The sequence below is a fragment of the Hylobates moloch genome, unplaced genomic scaffold (genome assembly GCF_009828535.3).
Source record: "Hylobates moloch isolate HMO894 unplaced genomic scaffold, HMol_V3 SCAFFOLD_17, whole genome shotgun sequence".
NCBI lineage: Eukaryota > Metazoa > Chordata > Mammalia > Primates > Hylobatidae > Hylobates > Hylobates moloch.
Genome location: NW_026652292.1, coordinates 78,211,650 through 78,227,050, shown reverse-complemented (window position 1 = coordinate 78,227,050; position 15,401 = coordinate 78,211,650). Strand labels below are relative to the sequence as shown.

At 48.1% G+C, this 15,401-nt stretch overlaps 2 protein-coding genes across 3 annotated transcripts; both read right to left on the bottom strand.

The window, feature by feature from the left end:
- Positions 1–1,598: 1,598 nt before the first annotated feature.
- On the bottom strand, positions 1,599–2,785 carry MRFAP1L2 (Morf4 family associated protein 1 like 2). Its single transcript, XM_058430108.1, is given in 3 exon segments — positions 1,599–1,657; positions 1,660–1,922; positions 2,640–2,785. Coding segments are annotated over 3 exon segments (468 nt in total).
- An 8,860-nt stretch (positions 2,786–11,645) lies between these two features.
- MRFAP1 (Morf4 family associated protein 1) lies at positions 11,646–13,715 on the bottom strand. 2 transcript variants are annotated; one of them, XM_032135907.2, is made up of 3 exons: positions 13,676–13,715; positions 13,126–13,556; positions 11,646–12,654 (listed from the first exon to the last, which is right to left on the bottom strand). In XM_032135907.2, the coding sequence occupies exon 2, from the start codon at positions 13,519–13,521 to the stop codon at positions 13,138–13,140; it is 384 nt and encodes a 127-aa protein (XP_031991798.1). In that variant the 5' UTR covers positions 13,522–13,556; positions 13,676–13,715; the 3' UTR covers positions 11,646–12,654; positions 13,126–13,137. The 2 variants fall into 2 exon arrangements, with proteins under 2 accessions (XP_031991798.1, XP_031991797.1); XM_032135906.2 differs by having other exon boundaries at positions 13,126–13,700.
- Positions 13,716–15,401: the final 1,686 nt, after the last annotated feature.

Genomic DNA, 15,401 nt, shown 5'->3' with positions numbered 1-15,401 from the left:
TCTTCCTCCTCCTCCTCTTCCTCCTCCTCCTTCTCCTCCTCCTCTTCCTCCTCCTCCTCCTTCTCCTCCTCCTTCTTGTTTTCTCCTCCTCCTTCTCCTCCTCCTCTTCCTCCTCCTCCTCCTCCTTCTTTTCTCCCTTGGCTCCTTGAAAGTCAAACATGTAAGGAGATCACCTCCTTCTTTCTCCCCGTCTCAGGGGAGGATGAGGACCTAGCTTCAGTGGAAGCTTTGCTCCAACTCACCACTTCTCCTATCGTAAAGAAAGGAGAACTTTGTTTCTCCTCTGGATAAGCACTAACTAGCAAACCCAGATGGCCTAGACAGGTGGATCAAACCTATTTTTTCACCTTTCAGTGCTTTTCCCCTAGCACACTCCAACCTTGAAAAAGTCTCCTGCCTTTTGCTTTGGCAAAGCTCAGTTTAGTTCACGCTGGACTCTCTTCCCTGTTGCAAGTCCTTACTGAATAAAATCTGTCCTTACCATTTTGACTAGTCTCCTGGCTTTCCTTATCTTTGACACTGAGTCAGAATTCACTGTCCTGGGGTGAAAACTGCAATTCTGCCAGCAAAATGCCACCTCTGGCAGAAAAGGGCAAGCAAAACACTCCAAATTCCTAGCAAAATTTAGAAATGTTCAATAATGGCCTTACATTTCACACATCTTTTTTTTTTTTTTTTTTTTTTTTTTTGAGATAGAGTCTCACTCTGTCACCCAGGCCGGAGTACACAGGTACGATCTCAGCTCACTACAACCTCCGTCTCCCGGGTTCAAGTGATTCTCCTGCCTCAGCCTCCTAAGTAGTTGGGATTACAGGCGCCCACCACTGCACCCAGCTAATTTTTATATTTTTAGTAGAGGTGGGGTTTCTCCATGTTAGCGAAGCTGGTCTCAAACTCCTCGCCTCAGATGATCCACCAGCCTCAGCCTTCCAAAGTGTTGGGACTACAGGCATGAGCCACCCCGCCCGGCCTGTATTTTGTTTTTTGTTTGTTTGTTTTTTGTTTTTTTTTTTAATTACAGACGGTGACTCAATCTGCCCAGGCTGGAGTGTAGTGACCTGAACACAGCTCACTGAAGCCTTGACTTCCCGGGTTCAAGCAATTCTCCTGCCTCAGCCTCCCAAGGAGCTGGGACCACAGGTGTATGCCACCACATCTGGCTAATTTTTTTTTATTTTTTGTAGAGAGAAGTCTCACTATGTTGTCAAGGCTGATGTCGAACTCCTGAGCTCAAGTGATCCTCCTGCCTCAGCCTCCCAAAGTGCTGGGATTACAGGCATGAGACACAGCGCTCGACTCACACACTTTTAAATTTTGTTCTCCACCTGATATTTACGGCATAGAAGAAATGGTTTAACCCCCTAGCGACATGGCAGCTCTATGTCCTTTATTGTTCTACTACTAAAGGTCTTTAGGTTTCTGTTTCTCCTTTTTTTTTCTTTTTAAGAAGTGAAATTATTTTCTTTTACCTACGTAAAAAGAGTAAATCTCGGCGGAGAGCGTGGCACGGCTCTACGCTCCTCTCCCTGCCTGCCCAGCGCCTTCCACGCGGGACACTCCCCGCCGGTCTCGGCTTCACCCCGCGCTGCCCCGCCGGCTCAGCAGCACTCGCAGCCGGCGATCCGCTGGTGCAGCTCCGCGATCCGCCTTCCCATCGCGCCGCCTCCGCGGCCTTCCTCTCCGCCTCGGCGCACAGCCTGGCCACCAGATCCTCCGCCTCCGCGCGCGGGCTGGGTGCTGGGGCCCGGGCGCCCCACTCCTCCGCCTCCATCTCGTTCTTGATGGCGTCGAGCAGGCTCTGGATCTCCAGCAGCTCCCTGCGGGCCCGCCAGTGCACCCGGGCGCGCTCGCACTCCAGGGAGGCCAGGTCCTCGCCGCTCACGCGGGGCGCGGGGCTACCTGGGTCTTTGCGGGGCTCCTGCCTGGTCCGCGTCCACGTGAGGCAGGAGAATAGGGTCTGGAGGCAGGGAACTTAAGACCGATTCCTGCTGACTTCCTAAAGCTGAATCAAGGGAAAACACCAAGGTCTGGGGCAAAGAATCTGAGGCCGATTAACGCAAACTTCCCAAACCAAAAGGAAGAGCACCATCTCCCCACTGCGAGTAGTAAAGCATCAAAGGCTATTCTCCCTACAAGCCTCCTCCCAGATGGAAAGGGAGAGTGCCTTGGAGTGGCCAAGAGCCATGCAGGGAACGTCCCTTCATTTGCATAGGGCGCCAGTTCACCCCAGCCTTTAGCCACAAACCAAAACCTTCATCCAGATCAGAGGTAGCTGATAAGAACCTCAAATGAAGTACTTAAAGCCCAGAAAACTTTCTAACTGGCCCTTGAGCTGTTTGCTCGGGCCCGCGCCCACCCTGTGGATGCTTTCTCGCTTTAAGAAATTGCTGCTTTCCTTGCTTCTGTTCCTGCGTTTCATTCCTTTGTTACTTTGTTTGTGCGTTTTGTTCAATGCTTTGTTCAAAAGGCCAAGGACCAGGACAACCCACTCAAGGCCCTCCTCCCGGTAACACAGGGCCACAGCGCCGCCGCCCCTTCCCGCCCCGGGCCAGCCGGGCACCCACCAGCCGTGCGCCGACGCCTCGCTGTCACCTGCGACAAGTTCTTGAAGCTCCTTTTTAGTTTTAATAAAATTTTACTCTAAAACTTTCAGCCCTGAAACAGCGAAGGCCACACCCAAATGGCCTTCCCGCTGCCAGCCGCTGCGGGGCCTCCTCGAAGCTCCTTTCACGGCAGCCCCAGGTTGCCACGCGCCCACAGGGGTCCCGTATCGTGCAGGCGCCATGGCGCGCTCTCGTCCCCCTTACCCCATGCGTCCTCGCCTGCCCGGGCTCTGGGGTGGAGTCTGAGAGGGATTCCAGGGCTGGGGTTTTAACATTCAGTTGCGAGTGATTTTTGCACCAGAAACGGAAGATTGCACCGAATACCGTGACCCAGGGCCACGAAACCCACGGCTGCACCTCAAACCGTCCCCGCCTCGCCAGGGAACCGCCGGGTTGTCTCCGCCGGCCGAAGCAGGCGAGGCGAGGTTTTTGGAAACAAAATTGTTACCAAACAGTGGCATTTCCCAGGATAGCTCTTTGAGGGTAGGATCTGTCCGCACGTTTCCGCCAGGGTTGGCTGCCCAGCAGGGGCTCGGTACATTTTGTTTACCCTAACAAATGCTGTCTGGAGGGGGTTAAAAGGTATGTTAAGGCCGGGCACGGTGGCTCAGGCCTGTAATCCCAGCACTTTGGGACGCCGAGGTGGGCGGATCACCTGAAGTCAGGAGTTAGAGACTAGCCTGGCCAGCATGGTGAAACCCCAGTCTCTACTAAACATACAAAAATTAGCTGGGGGTGGTGGCGCATGTCTGTAGTCCCAGCTACTTGGGAGGCTGAGGCAGGAGAATCGCTTGTACCCGGGAGGCGGAGGTTGCAGTGAGCCGAGATCGAGCCATTGCACTCCAGCCTGGGTGACTAGACTGAGACTTTGTCTAAAATATATATACATATATATATTTCATGTTCCTGGTCTGTGGCCCACAAATGAGCTAATGGTAAAGATTGGGGAGAACCCGCTTGCACAAGTGCCCCAGATTGGAAACTCAGTTCTTTAGGGGTGAAATGAAGCTGGCAGGCCCCTGTGACTGTTAGAGAAGTGAGAAAAAAGGCATGACAGTGCATTATACAGTTGCCAAAGCACCAGGCAGAGAGGCAGGTGGCATCGCTACTATGACAGTCATTAGACTACACAGCACATTGAGAGTAGTGTGGGAACTAAATCCAATATTTGGACCCTGGCTGGGGGACTGAGGGCCAATCAGCCTGAGGGTAGCTCTCTTAGCCTGTGCCACCAACTGAACTTAGTGGAGTTGGGTACCATCACCTTTAGGGAGGTGTGGTATGCAGAGTGGTCCCCATAGAAGTCCACATCCTAATCCCTGAAACCTGTGATTGTGTTATAAATTATATGACATTTTGTAATTATGAATATATCATATTACATGTCAAAATGGATTTTGCTCATGTAATTAAAGTCAAGAGTCTTAAGAAGAATGAATAGCTTGGATTATCCATGTAGGCCCAGCCCAACCCTGAGTCCTTAAAGTGAAAAACACTCCTGGGCTGGAGTCAGAGATAGAAAACGAAGGCAGAAGAGAGATTTGACAGAAGAAATCCGTGCTATTCCAAGCAGGAGATGACTGGTTCTGCCTGTGCTGACTCTGAGATGTAGGGGGTTTGGACCCTAGCTTCACAGCTTTGTGGCTGGGCCGGGGCAGGGGGGTTGGACAATGAGGAGGATTTGACAAACCACTGCTGGTTTTGAGACACAGGTGGCCACATGAAAGGACAGGAGAGAGGCCTCTAGGAGCTAAAGGTGGCCCCCAGCTGAAGCCCAGCCTGCAACCACAAGGAACTGGATTCTGCCAGCAACCTGAATGCACTTAGAAATGGTTTCTCCCTGGAGCCTCCTGATAGGAGCCCAGCCAGCCAACACCTTGATTTTGGCCCTGTGAAACCTAGAGCAGAGAAACCTTCTAAGCCATTTGTGACTTCTGACCTTCAGGACTATGATGATAAATGTGTGTTATTTTGAGCTGTTAATTTGTTATGATTTGTTGTAGCAGCAGTTGAAAACTTGAAGCTTAGTCTGCAGAAAGTCTAAGGATGGGTAAAAATAAATGAAGACCCTCAAAGCCTGGCCCCACCTTATTATTCTCCTCTGGGTTTTCCTAACCCTAATTCTAACCCTATCTTTTTTTTTTTTTTTTTTTATACTTTAAGTTCTAGGGTACGTGTTCACAACTTGCAGGTTGGTTACATATGTATACGTGTGCGATGTTGGTGTGCTGCACCCATTAACTCGTCATTTACATTAGGTATATCTCCTAATGCTATCCCTCCCCTATCTCCGCCAACCCCACAACAGGCCCTGGTGTGTGATGTTCCCCTTCCTGTGTCCAAGTGTTCTCATTGTTCAATTCCCACCTATGAGTGAGAACATGCGGTGTTTGGTTTTTTGTCCTTGTGAGAGTTTGTTGAGAATGATGGTTTCCAGTTTCATCCGTGTCTCTACAAAGGACATGAACTCATCCTTTTTTATGGCTGCATAGTATCCCATGGTGTATATGTGCCACATTTTCTTAATCCAGTCTATCATTGATGGACATTTGGGTTGGTTCCAAGTCTTTGCTATTGTGAATAGTGCTGCAATAAACATACGTGTGCATGTGTCTTTATAGCAGCATGATTTATAATCCTTTGGGTATATACCCAGTAATGGGATGGCTGGGTCAAATGGTATTTCTAGTTCTAGATCCTTGAGGAATCGCCACACTGTCTTCCACAATGGTTGAACTAGTTTACAGTCCCACCAACAGTGTAAAAATGTTCCTATTTCTCCACATCCTCTCCAGCACCTGTTGTTTCCTGACTTTTTAATGATCACCATTCTAACTGGTGTGAGATGGTATCTCATTGTCGTTTTGATTTGCATTTATCTGATGGCCAGTGATGATGAGCATTTTTTCATGTGTCTGTTGGCTGCACAAATGTCTTCTTTTGAGAAGTGTCTGTTCATATCCATTTCCCACTTTTTGATGGGGTTGTTTTTTTCTTGTAAATTTGTTTGAGTTCTGTGTAGATTCCGGATATTAGCTCTTTGTCAGATGAGTAGATTGCAAAAATTGTTTCCCATTCTGTAGGTTGCCTGTTCACTCTGATGGTAGTTTCTTTTGCTGTGCAGAGCTCTTTAGTTTAATTAGATCCCATTTGTCAATTTTGGCTTTTGTTGCCATTGCTTTTGGTGTTTTGGACATGAAGTCCTTGCCCATGCCTATGTCCTGAATGGTATTGCCTAGGTTTTCTTCTAGGGTTTTTATGGTTTTAGGTCTAACATTTAAGTCTTTAATCCATCTTGAATTAATTTTTGTGTAAGGTGTAAGGGAGGGATCCAGTTTCAGCTTTCTACACATGGCTAGCCAGTTTTCCCAGCACTATTTATTAAATAGGGAATCCTTTCCCCATTTCTTGTTTTTGTCAGGTTTGTCAAAGATCAGATGGTTGTAGATGTGTGGTGTTATTTCTGAGGTCTCTGTTCTGTTCCATTGGTCGGTATCTCTGTTTTGGTACCAGTACCATGCTGTTTTGGTTACTGTAGCTTTGTAGTATAGTTTGAGGTCAGGTAGCGCGATGCCTCCAGCTTTGTTCTTTTGGCTTAGGATTGACTTGGCAATGTGGGCTCTTTTTTCTGACCCTATCTTTTTATGCATTTTGGATTCTCCTTAATATTTCCTCCAGAGTGTGTGTTGCAAATATCTTCTCCCAAATGAAGCTTTACTATTTTCTTTTAAATGGACTTTATTTTTTAGAACAGTTTTAGGTTTATAGAAAAATCAAGAAGATAGCACAGAATGCAGCTCAACTTTTCACTTTGATGATGGTTCCTTTGACTAGCACCATATTTTAGCTTAAAAATTGACTGCAAAAAAGTAAAATAAATTTATTGTAGTAAAATATGCATAGTAGATTTACCATTTAACCATTTAAGGATACAGTTCAGTGGCAGTAAGTCCATTCAAATTGTGCAACCATCACCACCATCTGCCTCAAGAACTTTTTCATCATCCCAAACTGAAACTTTGTCCCCATTAAACATTAATTCCCCAATCCTCCCTCCCCCAGCCCCTGGCATCCACCATTCTACTTTCTGTCCGATGAATTGGACTGTTCTGGCTTCTTTAAAAATTGAGGTGAAATTAATGTAACATGTAATTACCCACTTTAAAGTGTACAATTAAGTGGTATTTAGTGTATTCACAGTGTTGTGTAACCACTAGCTCTCTCTAGTTTCAAAACTTTCTCGTTGCATAAAAATACCCAGTACTCAAGGCTAGGTGCAGTGGCTCACACCTGTAATCCCAGCACTTTTGGAGGCCGAGGTGGGCCAATCACAAGGTCAGGAGTTCAAGTGCAGTGTTCTCCCAGGCCACGTCCACACTCTACTTCCCCTCCCTCTTGTCCAAAATGGTGCTCCTTGGGAGCACTCCCTGGTCATCTGACTGCCCTCTCCCTCTTCTCACCTCTGTCATCCTCCAATCTCTTTCCATCCCATTGGAGTCCCGTCATTCACTGCAAACTTGGGCACCTGGCTCCTGACCTTCCCTTCCACCCCAAGCTCTGCCATTGTCCTGAGTGGATTCCATGCTCACACAGCCACCAGCTCTATACCTGGGCCCTCATATCCAAGGAGCTCCTCCATCCTGCTTGGCCATTCACTCCCAAGAGTGACTTGGGGCTTGTTATTGTCTCAAACCTGGCCTACTTAATATCTCTGTGCCTCATTGATAAGACAAGACTAATTTTAATAATGGCATCTGCCCCACTGAGGGGTCGTGAAGGGCTTTTGAGGAATTGTAGGTAACTGGCACATAGTAAATGCTTCACAGGTGTTAAAACAAGAAGTGATCTGAGGCCCCAGAAGCACGTAGCTCACAGGATGTCATCCACAGATACATTTTATTTGACAATCATAGTAGTTTTTAATATGATAAATTGCTTTCCAGTATCAGCCCTCCTATTTTCTGGCCACATCCCATCCTCCAGGTGACACTTCAACTGTAGTCACTAACATGCTGGGACCTCCATTCACTTTACCAGCTACTTTGGCCTATTGCTCTCCTGCTCTTCACCTCCATACTTCCCCACACAGAGTATATCATGTATTGTTGCAATGATGTCCTTGTCAAAACCCTAAGCTCTTTTTTTCTTTCTTCACTCTTCTCTGGCAAAAATGCAGTCCTGATGAACCCAGTATCTGCCCAGGCAGTGGGTGAGTGCTGTAAGGAACCATCACCAACAAGTCTACAGGAAAGTCCAGGGCTTGGGGAAAATCTAGTTTCGGCTGTTAAGAGTTGGTAAAGAAATGTTCTTTGAAGAGGCAAAGAATAATATGGATTAATTTGGGAATAATGGAATGCAGGATTTTGTGAACCATGGAATAGAGTTTGAAGGAGGAAGCAATGGGGATATAAACCAGTAAATAGGTACCACAGAGCATTATGGAAATCAGAGAAGGGGAAAAGAGAATCGACTCAGGGAGGGTCTAATATATGCTGGGCTGTGTATTAGTCCGTTCTCATGCTGCTATGAAGAAATACCCGAGCCTGATAATTTATAAAGGAAAGAGGTTTAATTGACTCCCAGTTCCACGTGGCTGGGGAGGCCTCAAGAAACTTACAATCATGGCAGAAGGGGAAGCAAACGTGTCCTCCTTCATATGGCGGCAGGAAGGAGAAGTGCCGAGTAAAGGGGGAAAAGCCCCTTGTAAAACCATCAGATCTCGTGGAAACTCACTATCACAAAAACAGTATGGGGGTAACCACCCCATGATTCAGTGACCTCCCACCGGGTCACTCCCAGGATAAGATGAGATTTGGGTGGGGACACAGCCAAACCATATCAGGCAGTGACTGAAGCAGGCCCTGGATGGATTTTGTAGATTTACCTGGCCACAGTGTTAACCAGAGTAACAAATCCCCATTTACCTCTGAAAGATGGTAGAAACATCTCTTGATGTTTACCTGCTGTTCACCTGCTGCCTGGAAGGGGGAGAATGGCCAGGAGTAGGAGTTTGAATGTGCGCTTTCTTTCCCCTTGAAGTCATTAAGTCAAGAGCTACACGTGAAAGCCAGAGACAGGAGATAACCTGTTGGACAATGCCTGGGCTAGTGGGAGGGATGTGATCAACGGGCCTCGGGTAGAAGGGAGAACAACTCTTTCATCAAAACACAAGGAATGGAAGAAATAATGAGTATCTGTATCAGTCATCTTAGTCTAAGTTGTTATTGTAACAAACAATCCCCAAATCTCAGTGGCTTAAAACAACTAAGGTTTTTCCTTGTTTGTGGTACATACTCATCATAGATTGGTAGGGAACTATGGTCATTAAGTTCAGCCACCATCTGGAATGTTGCTGGATCTTGTGCCAGAGGGAAGAGACAGCTCTGCAGGGTGTCGCTTTGGAGGTTCTGGGTTGGATGCAACAGATATAACATTCCTTTGTAACTCATTGGCCAGAATTAATCACATGGCCCCACCCAACCCCAAGGGGGCCAGAAAGTGCCATCCTACTCTGTGCCTAGAAGGCAGAGAATTGGAATTTATTTGGTGAACAGCACTAATGACTTCTATATTTTAACCTAGAAAAGCTTCAGTGCTCTCTAAGGTTCTTTCCAGCTCTGCCATCCTGTAATACCAGAACTTTGGGAGGCCAAGGCAGGTGGATCACTTGAGGCCAGGAATTCAAGACCAGCGTGGCCAACATAGTGAAACCCTGTCTCTACTAAAAATGCCAAAAATTAGCAGGGCATGGTGACACGCACACGTAACCCCAGCTACTTGGGAGGCTGAGGCAGAAGAATTGCTTGAGCCCTGGGAGGCAGAAGTTGCAGTGAGCCGAGATCATGCCACTACACTCCAGCCTGGGCAACAAAGTTAGACCCTGTCTCAAAAAATAAATAAATAAATAAATAAATATGACAACTCCAGCCAGAAAATTTAATGACTGTACAGCCACGTAAGACTGTCTCTCAGAATGCTTCTTATCACATTCTTTGCTTAGAAAACGCAAGATTGGATTGCTCCTCCAATTGCTAGCAAGCCAGGAGTATGAAATTCAGGAGCTGGGGCAATTGGGAATTAGTGGCTGCATTGCAATTGTGACCAGAATCATAAAAAAGAGGAACTAAGGAGTTACTGGAAGGATTTTAGGACAATAGTTTTCAAACTCTGGCATAAGAATGAACACTGTGCAGCCTTAAAAAAAAAAGAATGCAGATTTAGATGTTAGATAGGAAGACTTCCAAGTAAACAGACAAATGAAGAACAAGAACAGATTATACAGTGTGCTACCATTAACGTAAAAACACAAAACAAAACAGGTGGACTGGGCGTGGTGGCTCATGCCGGTAATGCCAGCACTTTGGGAGGCCAAGGCGGGTGGATGGCTTGAGCTCAGGAATTTGAGACCAAAATGGCCAAGATGGCAAAAACCTGTCTCTACAAAAAATACAAAAATTAATCGTGGTAGTGTTCCAATTACTCAGGAGGCTAAGGTGATCACTTGAGCCCAGGAGTTCAAGACCAGCCTGGACAAATAGCAAAACCCCACCTCCACACACACACAAAAAATACAAAAATTAGCCAGATGAGGTGGTATACGCCCGGTCCCAGCTACCCGGGAGGCTGAGGTGGGAGGATCACCTGACACCAGGAAGTCAAGGCTGCAGTGAGTGGTCACGACACTGCATTCCAGCCTGTGAGACACAGAGAGACCCTGTCTCACCAAAAAAAAAAAAAAAAAAAAAAAGTGGAAGCCGTTCAAATACATTAGTATTTGTAAGGATATATAAGAAACTTGTAGTTTCCTGGGAGGGGAACTGGGAAGCTGGGGAAGAGTTGAAGGATCACTTTCATGTCATCTATAAATATTACTCATTGAAAAAAATCGACTCCCCAATGCAACATGGTATCCCAGAACAGAAAAAGGGCCTTAGTGGGAAACTGGTGAAAGCAGAGTAAAGTCTAGTTGGTAGTGTTGTACCAATGTTACATTTGTTCTTTTGGCAAATCTACGAAATGTAGTTTTGGTGATTGTTTCCCAGTTCCTAATTCCATCCTACACATTTCTCCCTCCTGTGTGGAACTCACACAGAAAACCTTGAACGTCTTCCATTTTCTGTTTCCTGTGCCTAGCATGCCTCTCCCACTCTTCCTGACCTTGGAAGCTGTGCTCCTCTTTCAAAGCCAAGCTCTGAGTTACTTGCTCTGGAAAGCTTTCCTAGACCTCCCCCTCAGTGTTCTCCTGGGACACGCTATCTTTATTAGCGCTTGGGACACATGGCTTTGTTTGATTTCTACCAACTAGGTTGCCCAGAAAGTGGACTCCAAGATGAAAACTAGATGCACGTTTTTTAGGGATTAACTTGTGGAAGAGAAGGAATGCAAGGCTGGACGGGGGAGGAGGTGGGCTGTGTGATGCAATCCTAACAAAAGCCTCAGCAGACCCCACAAGCTCAGAAGCCACCATGTCCCTCAAAGTTGTCCCAAACTGGGGTAAGAGAAATAGCGACCTGAGATTTCCAGCCCATTAGTCACTAGATGTAGGCTACCCAAGAAAAAGGGCATGACTTTGGCTAAAGCAGCTCTCCTCTAAAAAGGCACTTCCCAGACGGCTAACCAGCTGAGGGGTGTTTGTCAGCAACACTTCTAGCAGCTGGGGGAGAAAGGCTTCAATCTGGAAGGAGGGTGGGGTATCACATCTCCTCTATGTCATCCCTCACTCTGCAACTGTAATCGCTATATTCCCAGTGCAAGGCCTAGAAAACAATGTTCCAACTGGAAAGACTGAAGGTGCTTTGGCTCTCTGAAGGCAGAGGCCTGGACCACAGGATTACATGTGGTTTCTTCCCACACTAAGAACCAAGTGTGATTTTTCCTCACCCGGTTCCCAACAGCAGACAGAGATAAAGCTTCCCTTTGATTAGAGGCCAAGAGCCTCAGAAACCGTTAAGATGTTCACCCTCCATTTGACAGTGAGAACAATCTGCGAGACAGCAGATTTCATTCTTAAAGGAGTAACATTTCTCAATAATCTTTTAGGTCTTTCGTCTTTTCAAGCAAATGAATACTTTTATTAACATGGTAAGTTTATTTTTGTTTTAACATGGTAGGGTTTTGACCTCAAATATTTGTTAGGTCTGCTACTCAAATGAACTTATAGCTGGACAACGTATGAACCTTGAAGATGCCTCTTCCAGTCCAGTTTAGGGTCCAATGCAGACAGTTCCATACTCTCATCCCCGAGCCCCTCAAGGGCCTTTGCAAATCTTTCATTTTATGCCAAGTCCTCTAAAACGCATCAGGGTATTACATCAACTTGTACAGAATATCAAGATCTTATCTTCTATTTTAGGTTCCGTGTCAAATAAAGCTGAGTTAGGTTGTCCATATAAACTCACCAGACAGGTTACATAAGATAGTGTACCACAAAAAATTTAAATTTTGAACAAAATACATCTCTCCTCCTTTGGTCTCACACAGAAATTAAAGTCTCCAAATACAGACAATACTATCCATTCTCCAGCTCTTCTCCAGATTCACGAGTCCCAGCCAGGTCGGCCCATCCGCACTCCCCATTGAAGTCTGGTCCTTTCTTCAGTAGTTGCTGCATGGAGTCGTCTTCTAGAATTAATGCAGCTCCTTCAGCACCTCCAGAGCTGGAGAACTCCAACTGTGAGTCTCATGTGTCACACACAGACCCAAAGTTCCAGGGAGCTATCAGGTCACACAAGAAAGAGCAAAGCACCTCAAAAATTTAGAAGTAACAACCAAAGCCCGGGAACAAATGTGACTGCTGCAAGAGCTTACAATCTAGGCCCTAATTCCTGTATGTGAGAGCATTTTCAAACAAAATTACTTCCCAAACAAAAACACGTTAACAATCGAAACTCATATTGAGGTCATCAACCACAGACCATAGCAGAAAACGTAGTGTTAAGTGAGACAGAGCATAGACAGAGGAAAAAAGAGAAAACAAAAGGCTCTCTGGTTTCGGCTTCTCCAGGGTGTCAGCCAATCTCCACCAGTTGACCAGAATCCATTGGCTGTAAACCTAAAGCACAATGGGAAGAAATTCATCACTGAGAGGTTAATCCCGGGCACAACGACCCCCAAACCCTCACGAACGCCACCGTGCAGGACGCCGCCTCTTCTGGCCACCACCTGACTCACTCCAGTCTCTAGCAACGTTGACTTGTCCAATGTCTTCCCCGAAAATCCTCTATTTCCACCCCCGCTTGCTGGACGGCCCGGGACCTCGTCCGTTTCTGTTTCCTTGGCGACTCTGAGATTTATGATCCTTCCACTGAACACGCATCACGCCCAAACCCGGCCACTCTGATTATCCCACGCCGCCACCGTCAAAAAACAAAACACGAAGACGGGGCCCAGATCCGCCCTGACCCGAGCACGCCTTTATTCTCCCGCCCCACCCCCGATCCCGGTGCATCTTGACGAAATCATCGCTCTCGAACAGCGGCCAAGCTGGGGCCGCTCCTCGGCCTGGCGCGGGTGCCCGACTTACCTCCGACCGTGCTCACGACGACTCGCTCTTCTCTATCCGCCGGACCAGCTCCACCAGCATCTCTGCCATCTTCGCGATCTCCTTGGCCTTCTCCTCGGCCTTCTCGCACCTCTTGGCCGCCCGGCCCTCGGCCGCGTCGCCCGGGTTCTGGAGGTGGTTGAGGGCGCTCTCCTCCGAGGCCTCCACCTGCGTTTTGATCTGGATGAGCATATTGTCCATCTCCCACAGCTTGCTCCGGTTCCGCAGGTACGCCCGCCCGTGCTCGCGCGTCAGCGACGCGATGTCCTCGCGCATCTCGTTGATGACCGGGAGCAGAAACTGCTCGAAATCCTCCTCGGGCTCCAGCACCTCCACTTCCTCCGGTTCCGCCAGCTCGACGATGTCCAGGGGCCGCATCTCTTCCCACTGCCTCGGAACCGCAGTAGCGATGTCTGTTGGAGAGAGAAAACCGACACTCGCTATGCTTAGCAACAGAGAGCCCGAATATTCCTGAAAACTTTTACCCTTTTTCAACTTTTCTTCTCAGAGAAGCCACGGAGAAGCGACTTACACGCAGAGTAACGGCGAACAAAATGGAGGCCCGGCCGTCAACCAGCGCTCTGCGCGTTGCGGCCCCTTTCACGACACAGCCCGGCCTCTTTACGGTCAGGGGGGCGAGCTGCGGGCGCGCGCACGTCTAGAAAGAGAGACGCCGGCGGCGCCGTCGCGGCTGCACGGACGCGCACGCAGGCACGCGCAGGTATGAGACCGTACGCTCTCGCTCGTTCTTGCTTTCCCGTTACCTCTGTGCGTCACCCCTGTTTTACCCTGTGTTTGGAGGGTGGTCTCTTCTGGGTGTTTCCCTCCTAGTGGGCTTCTTGAGCACGCGAGTTTACATTTTTAAAAAAGGCCTCCCACACTTCCCAGGCGCGGTGGCTCACGCCTGTAATCTCAGCACGTTGGGAGGCGAGGTGGGTGGATGGCTTGAGGTAAGGAATTCGAGACCAGCCTAGCCAACATGGCGAGACCTCGTCTCTACCAAAAATACAAAAATTAGCCGGGCGTCGTGTTGCACGCGTGTAATCCCAGCTGCTTGGGCGGCTGAGACAATCGTTTGAAAACGGGAGGCGGAGGTTGCAGTGAGCCCTATCTCGCCACTGCTCTCCAGCCTGTGCATCAGAGTGAGACTCTGTCGCAAAATAAATAAAATATAAATGAAAATTAAAAAGGGCCTTCCACACTAGAAGAGGAGGATCCTACGTGATAATGCAGCGACCCCAGGTGGACGCTTATGCCCCTTCCTTTCACGCAGGGGGACCTGAGTCCCCTCAGCCGTTTTATTTACTTTTTTTTTTTTTTTTTTGAGACAGAGTCTCGCTCTGTCACCCAGGCTGGAGTGCAGTGGCGCGATCTCGGCTCACTGCAAACTCCGCCTCCCGGGTTCACGCCATTCTCCTGCCTCAGCCTCCCAAGTAGCTGGGACTACAGGCGCCCACCACCGCACCCGGCTAATTTTTTGTATTTTTAGTAGAGACGGGGTTTCACCATGTTAGCCAGGATGGTCTCGATCTCGTGACTTCCTGATCCACCCACCTCGGCCTCCCAAAGTGCTGGGATTACAGGCGTGAGCCACCGCGCCGGGCCTTATTTACTTACTATTATTTAAAAAGTTTTTATTTTTTTGAGGCAGGGTCTTGCTCTGTCACCCAGGCTGGAGTCCAGTGGTGGGATCATGGCTCACTGCAGCCTTGAACTTGGCTCACTGCAGCCTTGAACTTCTGGCCTCAAGTGATCCTTCCACTTCGGGCCTCCCAAAGTGCAGAGATTACAGGCATGAGCCGAGCGCCTGGCCCTTTCTGCCTTTTTAAAAAGTAGTTTTCCTTCTTCCTTGGATGACAGTCAGAAGGGTCTGGGTGTCTTTTCACCAGACTGGCCTCCCCACACTCCAAGGTGGAGCCTGGCTGCTCCGTCCTGAGGCCCCAGCAGACCCATGTTCAGTGTGTGGTGCAAGGTGCTGTCCACAGCCTCTGAGCCCTTCCACTGGATCCTGGGTTCTTTGGGGTCTTAGCTTTGTGGCCCTAATGCCCTAACACCCTGGGCAGAGCTTGGCGCATATTGGTAAATTTGCCTTAACATCCACTCAACACAGAATGAGGAGAGATATGTTAATTTCCTAGCTTGTTGTCCCATTCCCAAACATCAATAAACTTTTCAGAAATCCAGCTTGCATAAATCCCATGGATTTGGCTTCCATTTTCCAGTTAAAGGGACACATCACAGTTTTGACTATAGCAGAA

Bases quoted from the DNA above. Each gene is read 5' to 3' on its own strand.
- MRFAP1 (XM_032135907.2), bottom strand. From the start codon at position 13,521: ATGCGGCCCCTGGACATCGTCGAGCTGGCGGAACCGGAGGAAGTGGAG.